The 20,591-nt window shown below is 42.6% G+C and overlaps 1 protein-coding gene across 3 annotated transcripts in view; it reads right to left on the reverse strand.

Annotated features, from left to right (window-relative positions):
• septin9b (septin 9b) overlaps positions 1-20,591 on the reverse strand; it is an 81,076-nt gene that overhangs the window by 32,818 nt on the left and 27,667 nt on the right. For all 3 annotated transcript variants that reach the window (XM_069665319.1, XM_069665318.1, XM_069665317.1), the window contains exon 2: positions 14,684-15,364. In XM_069665319.1, the coding sequence (XP_069521420.1) occupies positions 14,684-15,364 (681 nt within the window). The remainder of the gene's footprint in view (positions 1-14,683; positions 15,365-20,591) is intronic.

A 20,591-nucleotide genomic window follows, 5' to 3' on the forward strand; every position in this document is an offset into this window, starting at 1 on the left:
TATCAAAGCTGCCCGTACATTCCCAACTGAGGGACCAATCAGTGAGCTAAGCAGCACGTCTGCACAAGCCTCACTAAGCTTATCTTAAACATTAATCTCTGGTTTATCTTACCACCATGCTTCTTACACTACTTTCTGTTCACAGCTCACTGAACAATTATGTTTTTACTTGGTGACACCTGTCATAGTGCAATTTGACTTTAATAGTATCTCTCACTTTATAACATATTTTTAAGACTGATTCTCTAAAAGTAGATTTTGTTTTTATTTATTCATGTATTTATTTTTTTAGAGATCATTTTTTTTGCTTTTTGCCTTTATAATAGGACAGCTGAAGAGGGACAGGAAATGTGGGGAGTAGAGAGCGGAGGAAGACATGCACCAAATGATCGGCAGACCGGGGGTGTGTCCGAAACCGCATACTATCATACTAATCATACTAATCATACTAACCGTGACGTAATATTGAGTATGTCATGCGTTCCCATCTCATAGTATGCAATTTCGTGTATGCAAGAAATGCCCGGATGTATACTAGATCGGCCCGGATGTTTGAGTATGAGACGGGAGCTCACTGGTTGTACTCAACCGCCCCAAAATGCATTGCGGCTATTCAGCTTCTACTATGGTGGAGATGGACCGGAGATCATACCGGACATACGTAAACGATTAAGTCACGCGATACGGAGAAGACGGCTCTGAGTATGATGTGAACGGCATCCTAATAGTCAGGTTAGTAGCCAGTAAGCAGTACATACTGTTTGAGTATGTAGTAGGCAGTACGTTAGTATGTGGTTTCGGACACAGCCCGGGACTCCAACCTGCGATCAGTACGTCGAGAACTGCGGCCTCTATACATGGGCCGCCTGCTCCACCAACCAAGCCAAACCAGCGGCCCTAAAAGTAGATTTTCATATAATTCTTTAAATTGCAACATCTAACGGTCAGTTTGTTCTGCGTTGTTTTGTAGTTACTAAGACCAAGTGCTTTGAATTCAAAGTCTGTTTAGAGATCTTGGGTAGTACCACAGCATGTGTAAATAATAGCTGTATTAACCCCTCTGAGGGTACAGAGTCAGCATTGTTTGACTAATTATTTCATTTGAAAATGAATAAAATCTTAATGTATGGAGTTAGAAAGAAGGGTTCTTATCAGAGCTCTTTAGACTCCGCTAATACTTGGCTAGTGGCTTGAGAGTTCTTTAGCCTCAAGCTAACATAACACACCTTAAAGGTGCAATCTCGAATATTTCAATTTTTGTGCTCTTGAGCGCCTCCCACTGGCAAGAATTACAAGAGTTCGCAATGCTTGCAGAAACCGGAAGTGCAATCACTTAGCTCCGCCTACCCTCTCTGGCAGAACCAACCACTGCTGGGTGATGGAAATGTGTCACTAACTGGGCGCCGCTTGAGATTTTTCAGTGAATGTCGCCACAGACACCCAGTCAATAAAAATATGATATACTGCAAATGTAAAGGCTTTCATCAGTGGGCCATAGGCTCAATCATTATTGTGTTACCTAATTCGGCGATAGATAGTGACTTAAAAGACATTTATTTAAATGAAAAGGTTCGAGATTGTTCCTTTAAACTTACTTGATTGTTGGTGATGTAAGTTCTGCCAAGGAATAAGCAACATCTCTTGTTTTGTTGCATTAGTTTTGATCCTTTTGTTCAACATGTTAAATGAATGATGAATGTCCAAACAAAGTGTGAGGTTAATTGCTACAGAATCTGCACCAGCTATAAAATTAATCCTCATTAGTTGTTTGGAGCATGGAGTTTCAATCGTGGGACACATTTCTGATCTGTTGCCATGTACTATATGGCAAACAAAACAAGACTCTTGTATTGTTCATTACCAAACATAATTGAGACTATATCATGCTGATTAGCCTAACCAAACCTGCTTTAACCTGCTATCAAATGGCCTAAATCCTATAAGATCATCGTGTAGGGCACAGTCAACTGTGTGAACTAATTTAGTTGATGTAACGTAAGCTACAAGACTGCACCCTCATATTTTTCATATTCCTCTCATTCTCATTTCAGACTGTCACATGCCCTCACACAGGAATCCCTCTGCCCCCACATCTACTGTCATGTAGCTATTTCAGCAGATGGCAGGGCCGTGGAACAAATGGCCATATTTCTGTCAACAAACACACAAAGATGACAATAAAAACGCTCATGCTGGCATTGTGCTATTTCTATTTCAAGACCCTACATCACTCAGGCTTTATTTCTTAATTCCCACTGCCAAAATGAGGGACGTGATTCTCCCATCAGTTTCTTGGACAATGAATTCACAGCAGAGTGTTATATCTGGATAAACAGGAGGGCAGATTCACCCGGAGACGGACCAGATAAATGAAGATACTTCATCAGGCTCATATCTGACTATTCCTTTTTTATCTGATGGTAAAAGGTTGATAAAGGTGATTTGTGCGTGTGTCTCTTTGTGTGTGTGTACAAAGTTAAACAATCCGGGAAAAACTAAGTGTGATTGTTCTGCCAAAAGATTGTCCCCAGTGCGATTACAGGAAATTGTGTGTGTGCGTGTGTTGGAACATGTGTGTTCTTTTACATGTATGTAAAGGTAGATGCGTGAATGTGTTGGATTTACAGCAGGCAGGAGAAAGTGAATGAAGAGGGGGCGTTTACTGCAGCTGTGGGATTTGGTGAGATGACTCAAGCGGACAAAGGTCTTTCTGCAGTGGTGGGAAACTTCTTTAACCCTTGACTTCCCCCAGATGCTCAATGTAAACTTCAACTTCCGAAAGCCTTATCTGGGGGAGAGGGGAACTGAGTGTGTTTGTGTGTGTTTGAGTCAACTTATCTGGGACAGAAGGGCTGTCCCTTTCCCATTTCTCTCAGCTCCACCCTCCTCCTTCAATTTTAAAATGTTAATAAAAAAAAGTGAAAACCTTTCATGTCCACTTTTGTTTTGGGTTTCCACACACTTCAAAGAGCTAAATTACAGACATTATTTAGAAAGTGTGTCTATCCCTGTGATGTATTGAAGTTTTAAAAACGTTGATAAAACATGAAAGGAAAAAAGCTGACCTCTGTGTTTGATGCATTTCTGCAACAATGCACCAGTGTGATCTGAGCTTCTGAAGTTGTTCGTCCATCCTCTGACAGAAAAGACACTAAAGACAAAATGTTAACATTTTCTTCTTGAAGGAATCAGATCTCAAAAAGGAGGAAATACATTTTTCACCAGTCAGTTTCACGTCTAAGCAGATTATATCTGTTAAACACTGCCTCCTGGTGGCATGATAGTGAAGCATACAACAGGGGAAGTAATATTTAAGATAATGAGAAGTGACACTTGTCACTGTAATCACCGTGGGACATTTTTCAACTGAAAAGACGCAACAGTCTCGAGGCTCTCAGACTTTAAATGAGCAAAAGGACTGCTTGGCTGCTTAGTCAAAGATGGTCGGGGACGAGCTGTGCCTCAGTGCAAGAACATCATGTCATCATCTTAAGGCAAAGACAAAAGAGTAGTCATAGAAGAAAGTGTATTTATTTCTCTATTCGCTCACGTTGATATTTGCCTAAATAAATTATTCATCTTATCTTTAGCGAATAAATGTAATTGTTTTCCTGCTTCTGTGATTGCGTGCGCCCCCTTGATTGATTTCACCTGTGTCTAATTAGTCACACCTGTGTCTGATTACCCTCACCTTCCCAGTGTATTTAGTCCTTGTCATGCCCTGATCGTTTGCCAGTTCGTCTTTCGTCACACCTTCAACCCTTGCTCCTTCCTCGAGGCTCTTTCAGTGTTTTCACAGTGTTTTTCTGGACCTTGTTACTTTACTTGTTGGCATTTATTTTGACCTGCTTAGTTTGGACTTCAACCGTAAAGCATCTTGTGTTGCATTAAATCATTTTAATGCCTGAAATTTTAGTGTGAATTATTTCTGAGTCATAATATACAGTGTTTATAAACTTGTTATACCAAACAGAGAGCAGAAATTGGTTGTAAAAGCCTAGAGTTGGTGGCTTCTGGCACATTCTAATGCCACAATCCCATCATATATGCAGATTTTAGTAAGCATATTTTTAAGAGTTTACCTTCCTTATAGAAAAATGTGGTTATTTAATTATTGCAAATGAGAAATAAAGCCAGAATAGTCTTTAAAGGTATAATCTCGAAGATTTTGTTGTATGTGACTTGATCAGTGTCCTCTGCAATAAATGGATGCTGTGGTGTGATGGCTCTGATTACTAGGAACTGTAGACAGTATATCATCTTTACATTATTTGACTCTGTTAGTGTTACTTTTGCACTCAATGACCTCAGAGACATTTCACATGGGCTGACATGCCATGTTTTTGTGCACTCATTTAGCACAACCTGCTTGCATGTGCTACCTGCAGTAACAGACAGGATCCATGGAGGGACGGTAGCACCGATAAACTGTTTTTTTGGCTTTTATAATATTTGTAGACAAATCATGAGAGTAGGCAAACAACTGTGTTTGATTCAAATGTAAACATAAAAGAACATAATGTGTAATGTTTATGATTGATTGCATCATGCAGTTTAGAACTGACTTAATGTTCTAGAACTTTAGACAGTAGAATGTTCTGACATTCTGTCTCTGAATGCCTCTGAAGTCTCAACATTCCGGCACAACCTTACATTTGGGCAATGCACATTACTCACTTTCATTCCTCAGTTCAACGGCAAACCACTAACTGCTTGAGAATTGAGAGCTGAAAGAGTTTGAGAGATGGCATCCAAATCTTCAAACACACAAACCACTGATCAGTGTAACACCTCCAGTGCACAACTGAGTAAGTATTGATGACAAATTCTGGCAATTCTGTTACTTTTTTTCCTCAGACCATATTGTCATTTTCTCTCCTTGCAGGAGAGAATCCATTGATTACAGATGTTTTTAATTAAGTAAATGCTAGACTAAAATTGGTGAACCATTAAAACCTGTGTAAGAAGGTGTTTTGTAACATTTGGCCCCTTTACAAGAAGCTATATTGAGAGGCAGCAATTAAAGTGGACTCCTTCATTCTTGAAGTCACGGCTGAACTTAATGTCTAAATTCGATCTTCAGTTTATTGAACTCACCCACATGTGTTATAGGTCTGGGTGGTCTTCATGAAATGTGCCTAATTAGTCTGAACACTAGTGTGCACAGTTTGGTATTAACTCTTCACTTTTGTATGTCTTAACTTAAATCCAGCTGAATCCAATGATTCAATCATTCTCATATTCGTTTGCTTTTTATTGTCACGCTTGTTCAGGAGAAACCACAAGCCTCTCTGGATCCAGCAAGAGGAAGTCATCTGATAATGAGGCTGAAGAGGGCCCAAGAAAACGCAGCAGATGGTCCATCACTTCTGCTGAGGACAACACTGAGTCCTTCACAGGCTCTTCTTACAGTGAGGATGATGGATTGTTTACATCCAGCACAACTTCCAGCATCTGCTCAGAAGCTGAAGGGACGACGAGAAGGAAGAGGAAGTCTGAGGAGACAGAGGGTCCCAGGAAGAGGAGCAGAAATGTCGAGGATCCCTCTGAGGGCCCGAGCCACCTTGTCTCCTCCAGTGACTCTGGCACCTCCTCGCTAGCAAGCTCTTCATTTGTTGACAGCAGAGGTAAGATGGCATAGAAATGAAATACATATCATGAATATACTTGATTGCTAAAGTACCATTTTCAACAAATAGCTTGACACATTTTGTAAAATATACTTTTACTTTCTGCTCTCATATTTGCTGTTTGATATGAGGCTCCAGCACACAGCGCTGAGCTAAGGGCTTCATTTTAAGCAGTAAACTTGAGATATTTTGGTTGGCAGTTTTAGTGTCCTTTGGGCAGATTCAGGTCCAGCTGTTTCTCTTCTTGATGCTAAGCTAAGCTAATCAGCTGCAGTCTAAATGTCCCAAAGGTCACATTATTCTCTTAAAGTTCAGCTTTTGGTTTGGAGTCTGGTTGAAAATGATTTTATTTTAGATAACTTAAGCTCATTATAATGGTCTAGTTTATAAATATAATCAATGCAGTTCTTTAGATGTTGAATCAAACTGTTCATGTGTGTATTCTGTTTTTATAGACATTTTCAAGGCCAAGTATGAGGAGGAGGAACTACTTGGTGAAGGAGGCTACGGGTCAGTCTATGCTGGCTACCGCAGAGAAGACAATTTGCCGGTAGCCATAAAGCATATTTCCCAGAGAAGCGTTAAGCGCACATCAATGGTAAGTGACATGTTCTTGTTCCTCGTGCCAACATGTATCTGAATGATTTGAGAAGATTTCTTGACATTTCTCTTTTTATATTGAGTATAAAGGAAACATATGCACGTATTCTTCTTTTGTTTTATACAATGTAAAAGTTATAATGCTTTTTTATTTGTGTGCACAAAGGTTTAATTTTTGTTTCTCTCCATGTATAAAGCTTCTTGAAGGGAAAATGAGCCAGGTTCCTCTGGAAGTCGCACTGATGCTCAGACTCACACCAGCAGCAGCAGAGACCAGTGCAGCCGTGACCCTGCTGGACTGGTACGATCTGGACTGTGAGCTCGTCCTCGTCCTCGAGAGACCAGTCCCCTGCTGTGATCTGATAGACTATGTCTGCTCAACAGGGTCCTCCCTGCCGGAGCACGAGGCAAAAGTACGTCGCTGATAGAATCCGAGGTTCAGTGTTTTTGTATCTGTGTCTATGCACACAATGTCACTCAGTCTTTATGTCTCTCTCTTTCTCCCCCAGACCATAGTTAAACAGCTGGTGGATGCTCTCATTGAGATCCACTCCAGAGGAGTCTTTCACAGGGACATCAAGATGGACAACATCCTCATCGAAATTGGCTCTTATGTCCCTCGTGTCCGGCTTATTGACTTTGGCTGTGGCACATTTCTGTCGGAGAGGATTTACACTACACGACAAGGTATGCTGTCCTTCCTATTGTCCTTTTCTCTGAACCTACCTTGCATTGTTTCTGTCTCTGTCTTTTACCTCTGTCCCTTAACGTTATATTTTGTCTTTGTGGCTGTGTGGATTAAAGGAACCTATTACTACACCTCCCCCGAGTGGTTCACAGATGGGGGGTACCGGGCCGAACCAGCTACAGTGTGGCAGCTTGGTGTCGTGCTTTTTTGGTTGCTGCATAAAGCCTTCCCCTTTGCCAACAGAAGTGAAATTATCTCGGGAAACCCTGACGTGGATGAACGTCTTTCTATTGGTAAGTCATTAACACCCACATACAACAATAAAACACGGGGAAACCCACATTGAGGACAGAGTTTGTATTTAACAGTGATTCCTGTTTGTCTGTCCAGACTGCCAGAGCTTCCTGCTGAGCTGCCTAGCCAAGATGCCAGAGAACCGACCCACCTTGGAGACACTCAAGGACCACCCCTGGCTGATGTCATCCACCGTGGACCTCTCAGGACCATAGGTCCACCCGCCGGCACCGCAGGAGGACCTTGCGGCAACCCAGGGGGACCCCTTAGGACCACAAAGGATTACAGGAGGGCCACTAAGGACCACAGGAGGACCCATTGCGACTACAGGAGGGCCCCTAAGGACCACAGGAGGACCCATAGGGATTATAGGAGGGCCCCTAAGGACCACGGGAGGACCCATTGGGATTATAGGAGGGCCCCTAAGGACAACGGGAGGACCCATTGGGATTATAGGAGGGCCCCTAAGGACCACGGGAGGACCCATTGGGATTATAGGAGGGCCCCTAAGGACTACAGGAGGACCCATTGGGATTACAGGAGGGCCCCTAAGGACCGCAGGAGGACCCATTGGGATTACAGGAGGGCCCCTAAGGACTACAGGAGGACCCATTGGGATTACAGGAGGGCCCCTAAGGACCGCAGGAGGACCCATTGGGATTACAGGAGGGCCCCTAAGGACTACAGGAGGACCCATTGGGATTACAGGAGGGTCCCTAAGGACCACGGGAGGACCCATTGGGATTACAGGAGGGCCCCTAAGGACCACAGGAGGACCCATTGGGATTACAGGAGGGCCCCTAAGGACCGCAGGAGGACCCATTGGGATTACAGGAGGGCCCCTAAGGACTACAGGAGGACCCATTGGGATTACAGGAGGGCCCCTAAGGACCGCAGGAGGACCCATTGGGATTACAGGAGGGCCCCTAAGGACCGCAGGAGGACCCATTGGGATTACAGGAGGGCCCCTAAGGACCGCAGGAGGACCCATTGGGATTACAGGAGGGCCCCTAAGGACCGCAGGAGGACCCATTGGGATTACAGGAGGGCCCCTAAGGACCGCAGGAGGACCCATTGGGATTACAGGAGGGCCCCTAAGGACCGCAGGAGGACCCATTGGGATTACAGGAGGGCCCCTAAGGACCGCAGGAGGACCCATTGGGATTACAGGAGGGCTGGGCCTAATTGGGTGAATTTGCTGACTACTGAATGATGACAGAAAATAAATTAATAAATCAAATATTCAATAAATCAATATAAATGTGTGATAATGTTCCTCCTTCATCAATCCTTCATAAAAAGACATAATGACAATGAGAAGAAGAAAAGTCCACTCAGTAGAGTGAAAGTCTGGTACAGGTGTGTTTTTGGGTAAATGGTTGGGGGAACATGTTATTATGTTTACTTAGGCTTTTTTATTTAAATGTATGTTTGTACTCTACACAATACTACACCACCTAGCTGCCTTAGAATATGTGAGTCAATTATATTGTAAAATAAAAACTAAGCCTAATGGACACAACACAGATCCATTTATTCTAACTTGTTGGATCACACTCAATGATACTTATATTCTTATATAGCACTTCCAACCACTCTTCCAACCACTCAAAGTGCTTTTAAACTACATTCACCCTTTCACACTCACATTGACAGACTGATGTCAAAGGCCTAAGTGTCAGTATCTATGCCCTTTCATACCCGATGGCAATGCCTTCAGGAGCAATTTGTAGTTCACTGTCAGGCGAGGCAGTCAGGGGTCGAACCAACTCTACCACTGCGCCACAGCCGCCCCACAACACCCGTGTGACCGCGTATTATATTGCATCTGGCATTGTGTTCGCAGCTCATTTTCTAAACACAGTTGAAAATTTACACAAGCGGCGCCCAGCTAGTGACGCGTTTTCCATCACCCAGCAGTGGTTGGTCTGCCAGAGAGGGTAGGCGGAGCTAAGCGGCTGCTTTTCCAGTCTCTGCAAGTGATGCGAGTAAACGGTAATCTACTATGGCTGAACAAACAAAGAAAAGATCGATGACTACAGATACAAATTTGACGCTCAGGTGAAGGTAAACAGTCAAAAAAGAATCCTCAGAGTCAAGCAGCCACATACGAAACTTAGCAATGACGTTACGTCTCAGTTAGAAATAGTTCCCTATTAAAAGCATGTATGCAAAATCTCCCTTTCCTTTTCTGCACCTCACTATTTCGCCCCTCCTTGGTAATTAGCCGACAGGTCGGGCTGAGTAATGGTCTGGGATCAGTCCAGAGTAATTACACTGGGAGAGGATTGACCTCGGATATGCCTTCGCCTGAAGGTGCCTGTATGTGTGTGTTTGTGCTTGCGTAGGTGTGTTGATGAGACACAAAAAAGTTAGACAAAAATTGAGATGTGTTTGTGTGTGTGGCCTTTCCTGACCTTACAGACAGGCAGAGACGAATCACCCCACCGCCCTCCTCCTCACTTTGAGAAGGTCAATCCACATAAAAGACAAATGGCTTCGCTTGCACTCTTTTCAATGGTGATGACACCCTAATTAGCAAATCAAATTAACTACAAGGATATCTGTTTATTTAGACAACATGAGGGCACATTCAAGCATACAGTATCTGCTGGGTTGAGATGTATCTTATGTTCTCTACCATTAAAATAAGAAGAGAGGATTCTAGGCCACTACATTAAGTGAACCCCAATATATCACCCTATAAATATATATTCTTTCCTGCAGGAAAAAGTAGCATGCTGTGATTTAGCTTATGTTTGAACATCTATTTCCTGCTCATATAACACTAAAAGAGTTCTAAAAAAGGTTATTGGATGTGACCTGCAGATTGATAACCTACCAGTTATCATCCCAGTGATAACAAGACTATTTATGGTCAGCCTCTCTATCTGAAGATGTTTCCAGAGGCTAGTTAGTCAACAAGAGGTAGTTCATCCTGGTGTTGAAAGTAAAATATATAACACAAGCACAATTATTTCAGAGCAAAATATATCACAAAGTATTTTGAGGAACAATTTTGGGGAACCATTATTGGTTTCAATTTTGTTCTTGCTTCTAAAATGTGAGCATCTAATCATTTTCTTGTTATGTATGATAGCAAACTGAAAGTCTTTTGACTCTTGGTGAGAAAGAACAATAAAGGAAATTGTGGCTATTCTTCATCGCAGTAAGAGACAAGTAAAATTGGGAACAGAAAAGGTTCCACTGGTGAAAAAAAGTTAATCATTTTCTTGTTATGTATGATAGCAAACTGAAAGTCTTTAGACTCTTGGTGAGAAAGAACAATAAAGGAAATTGTGGCTATTCTTCATTGCAGTAAGAGACAAGTAAAATTGGGAACAGAAAAGGTTCCACTGGTGAAAAAAAGTTTTGAAAAGTGATAAGAATTGTTATTTCTGACCACAGGTGGTCAGTGCGTTTCTGTCTCGAGATGTTAGATAGATAGCCTTTCTGCAGTGTGTGATGGATTGATGAACAGCAGGCCTGCCTGTCAAGATAAGGTTCCCCCGTCTGGCTGAACACACAGGAGCAGACCAGATACCGATCAGAATGAGTCTGCTGTCTGTAGCCTCAAGTGAACCTGATGGTCAGAGGTTTGTCTTTCTTTCTTCTTATCATTCTCTTGCATATTGTTACAGCCATCTCACATCACTTATCACATTAATTTGAAGTTATAACAGAGATTATCCACCTGCCTCTTCAAGCACTTGAATTTATGACAGTTAAAGTGAAATATTAAAAGCTGTTTTTATGGCTTAACATCGTGAAAAATTGTAATTATATTGAACTGATTTGAACTGACAATTTGGAAACTTGACTAAAATTTAGAGGCCTTGGGCAACACTTGTGTAATCAAATCAAACTTTATTTACATAATGCAAGTCACAGCCTGCTTAAAATGCCACTAAAACTGCTGAAAATAAACTAAAAAAATATGAAATCCAAGTATAACTGAGAGTTCAAATTAATCAAGTCCACACAAGGCTAACGCCACACTAAAAACAGATGTTTATTGAATTTGTTTACCATCTCTAACACCCTCAGGTCCTCAGGAAGGCTGTTCCACAGGCTGAGGCTGTGGTGGCTTAAAGCAGCCTTGGCGTCTGTCTTACAGCTGACTCTGTAAATACCCAAAAGGAAACTACCACAGGATTTAAAGAAAGTTTAGTGGACACATATCTTAAGAGCATATCAGACAAGTCGACTTTTTTGGTTGACCAGAAAAGATATCATGCACCAGATTGACCATGGCGAGAAAATGATGGAGGAATGAAGGAATAGTTTTCTGGTAATACAAGATATATACGTTTAGCGAGAATCTAATATGAGTCTATCTTGACACCTTTTTTAGCGTAATGTCTGGGACTTTTTGCCAGGAAGTTCACTTAAAAGGTCAGTTTCATTCTGAGTCCCTCTGTCCGATGATGAGTCACTCTGTTTTGTCGAGGATGAGCTGTGGAAAGTTCTTTACCCTCAAAGCAATCATATATACAATATACTTCTGAGGGTCATCAATGGGGCTTATACTCCATAACTGTGAGAATTGATGCCATGTTTTCTAAAGAAACTGCCAAGGGGCAACAAAGAAAGAATAATAAAGACTGGGCCTAGGATTGTGCCTTGTGGTATGCCACTTTTGATGTCATATTTCATACCTAGAAGAGTGTTTGCTGAAAACAAAAAACATTTCTCTTCCTGTGAGAAGACAAACGATCACACATTTATGTTACGTCAATGAGAATATTGTGGTGGACTTTATCAAACTCTGCACTCAAGTCAAGGAGAACCAGGACAGGGAGTATTTTCGTGTCAAGTTATTCTGAGGTTGGAATGTATTTTGATGCTGGATAATGATCTAGCGTTTTAAAAGTACTTTCTTTTTGCCTGAAAACGGAACATATGAAAATTGTCTTAAATTGCTGAGGACAGATAAGTCAAGGTTGTTATTCTTCATAGCAGTCTTAAGTGTGGTTGGGAAAAGGCCCGTCTTAAGTATAGTTAATAATAGTTTGGATCTATTTGTACCATAAGATTACAATGATGGATCCACTGAACCCAAAACCCCGAAAGATTCTGTTTTATGAGAGAAAAGCCAGAGAAAATACATGTTTGACATGTTTTACTTGATAAAGACTCAACAATTAATAACTACTATGATAACTATAAAACTACTTTACGGTTTGCTGTCTGCCTATTGTTTTTTGTGTGACCTCCAACAACTGACATCATCAATCAAAAAAAACATTTGCTTATCAGTGATCCCTCAGCAATTGTAGTGCAGTAACTGCACGTGTGTGAGATAACAACCATTTCATGCTGACCTTTTAAATAAACACCCCAGTGTATCCCACTCTCTGTGAGAGATCAAAGAACAGAGGGATATTTAGGAGGAAGCTGGCTGACTTGGATCACATGACCCCTGAGAGAGGAAGCACACTGCGGTGAGGTCACAGAGCAGGGAAACAATCACGCTGACAGAACACGGAAGGAAGCACAGGATACCCTATGTACTTAAGTGTATGTGTGTGTGTGTTGTGATGTAATTTCCCTTTTGGAAAAACTGAATGGACAGGAAGGTAACTTATCTAATATACTCCCAAAAACAACAGATGACAGCCATATGGAAAAACAACACTGCATGATCTTTGCTTGTGCATTGCCAACTCCTTAATGCTAACAGTCTTTTATATACTAATTATATAAAAATGAATATAAGCTCCTACAGTTGGAGCAATAGGGAAACAATTTAACAAACAAGTAACATTACAGTTATTTTAAGCAATTCCTTTTCAGCTCTCTTAATAATGTACAAGAGCAGAGCAGGGTGGCCCAGTCAGAGCCCCTGGGCCCTTCAGGCAGGTCACCCTTCATTTAGACTCCTATTAGGGCCTCTCCCTGTGGACCAATAATTGTTTTCCAGCCCCATAATGTGGGAGAAAACCATGGAAAAGCTTCAGCACTGAGTAGAGATTTACAATCACATCAAGTACAAACAGTGTGGGTACAAGATGACACACTGAAGTACGGACGCACAGAGACAGACAGTGGGACAGTAAATATACTGTGGGAAAATCTGACTACAAAGCATCTGCTCAAAGAAAATGTGCAGTACTTCAGTTTATAGCCAATATAAAGTACAGGACAGGAAGAGCTAAGCATAAACAATAGGGATAATGGGTTAACCGTCATTAATCAACTGTAACACGGTTTCAACCTTGTACTGTTTTGTGATGATGCAAGCTAACAGCCACTCCTGCTATACGTGACTGAAGGCACACTTGCACATAAACCACACACAGCAGCAGTAAAGCAGCTCTGATAGCGATGTGTTAAATTAACATCAAATTACAATGTGACAAGGTGAAACTAGTCCCTCACTTTAGCTTACACTGTGAACAGAAAGGAACAGGAAGCAGTACCTCTCATATTTGTACTCCTGTATGTTTGTTGTCTCTCATGTAACCCTGTGACCTAGATCTATCCTTTTCCGTTGCATATATTTCAACGGTAGCACTAATTACCATTTGACTACTGTACTGCTGTTGATGCTGCCAAGGTTAGGCTTTCATCACATTACAAAAACCCAACCCGGCTCCAATACTGCATTTAAACACACCACAGATACAGACGTTCAGTCTGTTGCTGGACAGGCCTCCAAGGACATGGCTGCTTATGTTACTGACAGATACGCAGACATCAGACCAATCAAACAAGCGGCTACTGTTGCTGATTATTTTTTTCCTAGTTAGAGAAATCTGACACTAAGGTTAGTCTGTTACCTCAGTGTGAGAGAAGACGGGGCAGAAAGATATGAAACAAGAAGAAAAAGTCTGAATAAATCAGAGACTACTTGTAATGTAATCTGGAAAATGTGACATTTTGAGTATTAACTATATCAGAGCCAAGATTTAGTTTGAGACAGACACATTTACAGCCACTACACTCACTTTGATCTCTCTTCCACTGGTGACAATGACGCACCAAACGGGTAAATCTGTGCTAAAGCAAAAAGGCTGGTGAGTTAAACACCGAGTGGTAAGCCTCTTGGTCAGGGAGTAGTTTGAAGTTTTAAGAAGAAACTGCTGCTGCTCTACAGTAATGGAACGAACAATAAGCAACTGTCTCACAAAGTCAAAGGTTTCTCTCAATTTTTGGTCTATATGAAAGATTTTATTTAGACTGCAATGTGCTGCTTGGCAAAGTAATAAAAAATACGTCAAAAGTGCCACACATGACCCTTTAAGGATGAACTAGAAGAGTTGTGAGCTCAAGGAAAAGTAGAACAAAGTGAATGCAACATTATTATAATTAAAAGAAAACACCAAAGGGCACCTTTTAAACTACTCAAAACAAGACAGTATTTCAGATACTCTTCTATTATAAGAGATAAGAGGATGTGTCAGTGTGAGGATATGATGGAATGATGATGCGTTGGATGAAGTTGTATATAATGATTGAGCAGACTTACCGTGGTTGGGGGATTTTCGTCCGGCATGATTGGGCGAGGAGCAGCGGAAGGTGGTGACGATGGTGTTGTGGTGAGGGTTGGGGTGGTGCGGGTGGTGCACTGCCGGGTGGTGCCCGTTGTTTTCAGGTGGAGCTCTGGTGATGCTGATGTCCGGTTTGCGGACGTCTCCGGGACTCGGAGGCTCAAACTTGCGGGCGTGATTCTGCTCGGGGGTCCTGCTGGTGCCATTGTTGTTATTGATGCCCTCGTTGCGACGTATCACCGGGGAGTCGTTGGGTGTTTTGGCGAAAGTGACCTCCCTCTTGTGGCTCATCTCGGGGGTCTTGGAGTGGCCCAGGACTTCGGGGCGTTTCAGGGAGCTGTTGGTGGCGAAGCGCGCAGAAGCAGGGCTGGTGGCGTTGTCCACCTGCTTGCTGGAAGAAGAGGAGATGTCGATGGAGAGTTCGGAGCGGCGTGATACAGGCTCGGGGGTCTTGGAGCCTCCTCCCCCCATGATGGAGCGGGGTTGGGTGTAGTTGAGGTTGTTGTTGTTTGTGGCCTGGGCGGCAGTGCCCAGGTCTCGGTAGTAGATGCTGGTGGGAGACATGGCGTTACGGTGAGGGGAGTTGGTCGTCCGACGGGAGCCGGGGGAAAGGTGAGATGAAGTGTCGACATCCTCCACCTCGAAAGACCTCTTCAGAGCTGCATGGGAGGGACAAACACAAAATATCAGTCATTGGGTCATGTGACTGCTGAAATGTTTTCACTGATAAGTCAACGACAGAAATCTTTTTTTATCATTTATTGGTTAGTGTTTGTCCAGTGTCTGGAATCTCTGCTTTTCTATTTTATAGCATTGCACAGAGGGTACACAAGTTTAACATCGCATTTTTCAATCGCGGTGTTTTATTTTGAAAATTGTTTTAATTTTGAAAATTGAACCGATTCTCTCGTTGTTTCATGTGTGACTTCCTGCCAGGATTGACGCGATCGCATGCGGCTCGCGCAAAAAATCGACCAGACGCCGAAAACAATCGCTGCAGGGCGCAAGCCGGCCGTGGAGGTGCGCGCCGCGGCGTGTCTGGTGTGAGCGACACAATCGGTTAACATGGGCGGCGAAAGGAAACTGGCTCCACTTCTTGGCGCTTCGCGGCTATTCCCGTGCTTCCACATCCGGTGTGTCCCCGGTGTAAGGGTATTTGGAAAATCTGAATATCATGACATTTCATTCATAAAATATTGGATGATTAATAGAAAAAGTGACTGTAAAATAACATAGTGACATAGTTGCACCCTAACAAAGTGGTGCACTCTTATTTGGTAAAACCAATGGTGGAAGGAATATTGTACCAATTGAACAATGTTAAAGCCCTTAATTACAAGTAAATGTCTTTCATCCAAAATCCTACACAGGTAAAAGTAAAGTAGTATCATCAGCATGAAAAGTACTAGTTGACATAGAAAAATGGCCCCTGCAACTGATGTTATGGATATTATTATTGATTTGTCCAATCGAGCTTTGGGGGAACTGCTAACAGATTAGGATAGTTGGACTTGTAAAACATGACTTGGTGCTCTACGTGGACGCTTGACAGCATTTCCACCTTAATAACAAGTAGAGCAGAAGTACAAAGATGCATAATATAAAAATATTGAAAGCACATTGACTCTATGAGAAAGTCTTAACCAAAACAACCACTATAAACCATGTATGGTCGGGGCGCTGTTTATAGGAAGAAGGAACAATATCATAAAATATTCATCAAAAAGGTCAGTCCAATTTACTGAGCAGTAAACAAAGTTAATACTTTTTGTAAAACACATAATGAACAGTATCCAAGGAGTAAAGAGCCTGAGGTTTGAGGGCATCGTTGCTGTAGAAACAATTTTGTTGGCAACACAAAAGAAACAGCATGAGCAAGCAATTAAGGCATACCTATCTAATTTCATTATGTCCACCCTCACCAGCAGCAGGTTTAGATATTCTGTATATCATGTTTTAGTAAACGCAGGCGTTGTTTGGACGCTACACTACAAAAAAAATGTCTACACAGTCATTCGAAGCGTTTCACGACATGCACTCAGCCAAGCATTGTTCACTGCGAGGCATTTCAGCGTGAAAGTCCCAAAGTCTCTGTGTTTATGAACATGAGCACAGAGATAGAGGCACATCCTCCCCCTCAGTTAGTTGTTACGTGAGAAAATCTCTGCACTGTCCAAGATGAAGATACTGAGGGATGGAATCCCCCCTTGGGACGAGTGCACTGGCTCAAAGTCAACTTGAATTTGACTCCCGTCGTGGATTTGCTGTGCCAAGCCAAAGGCCAGGAGCTGGTATCATAATGACACACTAGTTAGGCCGGTCCGCTCACGCACCCCCTGAAGAACATCTCCCGTTTCCTCACATCCAAAACACAGCGGTGATTATTTGATCTGTTTGTGGCTTGTGGTGTTTCTAGATGTGCACGTGTCTTTATGTAACTGTATGTCAGGTTTTTATTAAAGTGCTTGTAAAAACAAGCGAGTTACGGGAATGTATGCATGTGTATTTTTAAGCGACTACACCCACAGGGAGGGGACCGTGTATGCCCCGGCCCCGTGCACTCTGTGGAAAGCCAAAACTCTGTAAGGGGATGCCGAGCTCGACACAATCACATCAAAGCCGCCTCCCTACACGTATCAGCCAGCACCGCTAATCTAATTTACTGCTATAAGCTGCTTTATTTCATCAGCGAGGACATTTGATACAAGTTAACCCCTGTCAGGAAGTCAGACCACAGCCAAAGCAGATTCTTCTTTTGTGTCAGACGGACACACCAAGGATGTTCTCACACACCCCGGGATTAAATGTATCCTCAGTCATGTCTTGGAGGTTTTGATGATTTATACAACAAATCTCCTTAACCCCCTAAACACTGCCTGTGCAGTATTTATCTATATAGAAGTTTTCACAACTGTTGCTAAGACTGTAAGCTAGCTTTAGCCACTTCAGCTAGTTGTACAGGACCCAAATTCAGGGGCGTGTAAAGAATTTTTTGACTGGAGAGGCCTTACTACTTACATTAAAATATCACACAGATGTTGTTTTCAGGTGTGTTTTTTTTCATACCTAATTCTCTAATGTCTCTAAAGGACAATCAAAACAAAAGACAATGTGCTCCATCAAATGCCACAAAAACTACGAGCAACCTTCTACAACAATAATGTGGTTTGAACTGAACTCCTGCCTCCGACTGGGCAACGAGCCACTCATAGTTTAGGATTATGGGGTTGCACCATAGACTGTATAAAAAGATGGACGACATGACAGCTCCCTAAAAGTGAAAGCCAAAACATTTCGAGGGCCCCCTGCTGACTGGCTGCAGTATAGGTCAGAAAGCCCGCCTCCTCCATGTTAACAGATGGGACATGAAACTGTAAAATCATATACCTTGTCCCCAAACATGGTTTCTGTCATTAAAGTTAGTTCTTATCATGCTCATTTACGTTTATTTTTAATTATTTGATGCTGTAAAAAGGATGATTGACAGCTCTGTTGACAAATACGGCTCCTGCAGCCGATCTGTTCCGGATTAGCAGAGTAGAGGAGGATCGGTGAGAGGAAACGTAAATAAAACAATCACTACAGTCATTGAAGTTTACATACCTGTGTACATCTGCTTCAGACCAACACAAGCTGTTCTGCTGTTAAATATGCCGACGTGCGGGATCTTAATTGATTAATAAGTTAAGTGTGTGTTTTGGTGGCGGCTCCACCCCCCCAATCTCGACTGCGCAGCTCTGGTCACCAGTGCAAGATGACAGTGCCCGCCTCGGGGGTATTTTGGCTTCGTCGTCCATACAGTCATTGGGTTGCACCTGGGGGTAGCCCTCGTGGCCATTAGCCATGAGGGCCATTGCCCCCCCAGGCCACCCCCTGGACACACTCCTGTTTACATTAAGTTTTGAAATCATGAAAAGTCCTTTTATGAAGCAAAAAAAGGGTAAAGTGAGACACACAACCACTCATATCTGTTTTCACACACTCTTCTGTGATAAAATTCTGATGAGAACACAGTTCATTATCCTCTAGGCACCATAAACGGCTTTAAAATCCACCCTTTGATATATGTACATATAAAAAAAATGATACATAATAAAATTACTATTTGTAAGCGGTGTCCAAACCCAAATTGCCACTGGACTGTGTCCTTCTTACCACGGCTTTTCTCTGTCTTGTGTTTTATGATTGCAGAGAGGGAGTCCAAGGCTGTGGCTACTTTCAGCTCTGGCCAGAGAATAAGTTGGTCTGCCAAGATTGCTCTGCAGATTTCATGCAGGCGCTGAAAGGTTGTGATGCATGCTTTAGGCCTTTATTGTGCAGCAAGCGAGGCACTCTTTTAACCTCCTCCGAGAGTCTAACACTTGGCACGTGTGCACGCTCTTATGTTTCTTGACACTTGCTGTAGATTTGTGTTACATTTTATAAGAGCTGTGAATGTGAGACCTGACGCTGAACGATGGGAGGGATATCAGGATCAATAATCACAAAGTTTTCCGAAATAAGAGCTGAATTAGTAAGTTGTTTTGCCTTGACCTGTGAAGTGATCCTAGATTAGTATTTCTGTCCTCTGCTTTGTGATTATACGGCCTCAGGCTCGGGACTGCAGCCGAGCACTTGAGTGCTTTCCCCTAAAGCCATTTGTTTGTATTTAGAGACTGTGCGGCCAAGTGAGCATAATTTAAGAGCAGAAGTGAAGCTGAAGCTCTCTGTGCTTTAATGTTGTCTGGGAATATAGATGGAAATGGAAACGAGGCATTCAGGGCATCTTTCACTAAGATGATCACTCAACTTCTTTGTCTTTTGCTTCTTCCAACTGACTCCTGGGTCGTTTACTTCCATCCGGGATATTCTTTGCATGTATATCATATATAAAGGATCATGCAGCATTAGGAAGAGCGTTTGTGCATGAGTGTGGGACTGACAGATGGATGAAGGAGTATCGTTCCCAGTGAAACAGCATTCCCAGACTATGAGCTGGAAACGAGAGGTCCAGTCTACCTCAGAGGAGCCTCATTAACAGCAGCCAGGAGTCTCGTCTCCTACACTACCTATCACCGCCCAGTGTCCACTAACTCACGCGGCCTCATGTGTGAAGATAATGCAGCACAGGCAGGCAGCAGAGCACAGTGAAACAAAGATGGAGGCAGCTGTATCCTCACTTCAATTCACGGCCATTTGGTCCTAATACAGTCCAGGTGTTAGGCCGGGCTGCGTCTTATCACCAGTGTCATCACTTTTCTCTCAAGGACATCCCGACCAATGAACACAAACATCGAGTATCATCTCAGCCCAGATGCACAAATACGTGATAGTGGAGAGTTAGAGGGAGGAAAACAAACAAGAGAGATAGACAGGAAAGGAGGGAAGGAGAGGAGATAGAGAGGCAAAGAGGCTGCAGGATGAGAAATGTGGAGGTTAAAACGGGTCAACACAGAGTTCACACTTGTTGTTTTTCAGTATCACTGACACTAGTGGAGACTGACAGCAGTCAACAAGGGTTAGTTTCACTGAACTCCCACCCCTGTTACAGATGAACTAACACGTGCATTTTGTTTTGTGTGTAGGGTTAGACTGTACTGAGAAAGTCACATACTCTTTACTGCCACTGTAGCCTATTACACAGTAAATGTATTATTTTCAACTTCTGATATTTTTAGACTCTTTTATCTTAAGCTTTTGAGATGGAAAAGCAACACTAATGTGAAATTGACCGAAAAACCTTGCTGATATTTCATTGCAACACGTTGTCACTCCTGACCTGTCAAATATGGTAGCTTTGGGCCAATGATATACAGGTACCACTCTTACTTTGTCCCCTGCATGGCTCCGTCAAGTTAGCAAAAAAAAAAGGCGTCTAAGCCAGTGGTTCTTAACTGGTCTCGCCTC

Source organism: Semicossyphus pulcher, unplaced genomic scaffold (genome assembly GCF_022749685.1).
Source record: "Semicossyphus pulcher isolate SPU_LCO1_2020_fin unplaced genomic scaffold, fSemPul1.0.p SCAF_17, whole genome shotgun sequence".
Lineage (NCBI taxonomy): Eukaryota > Metazoa > Chordata > Actinopteri > Labriformes > Labridae > Semicossyphus > Semicossyphus pulcher.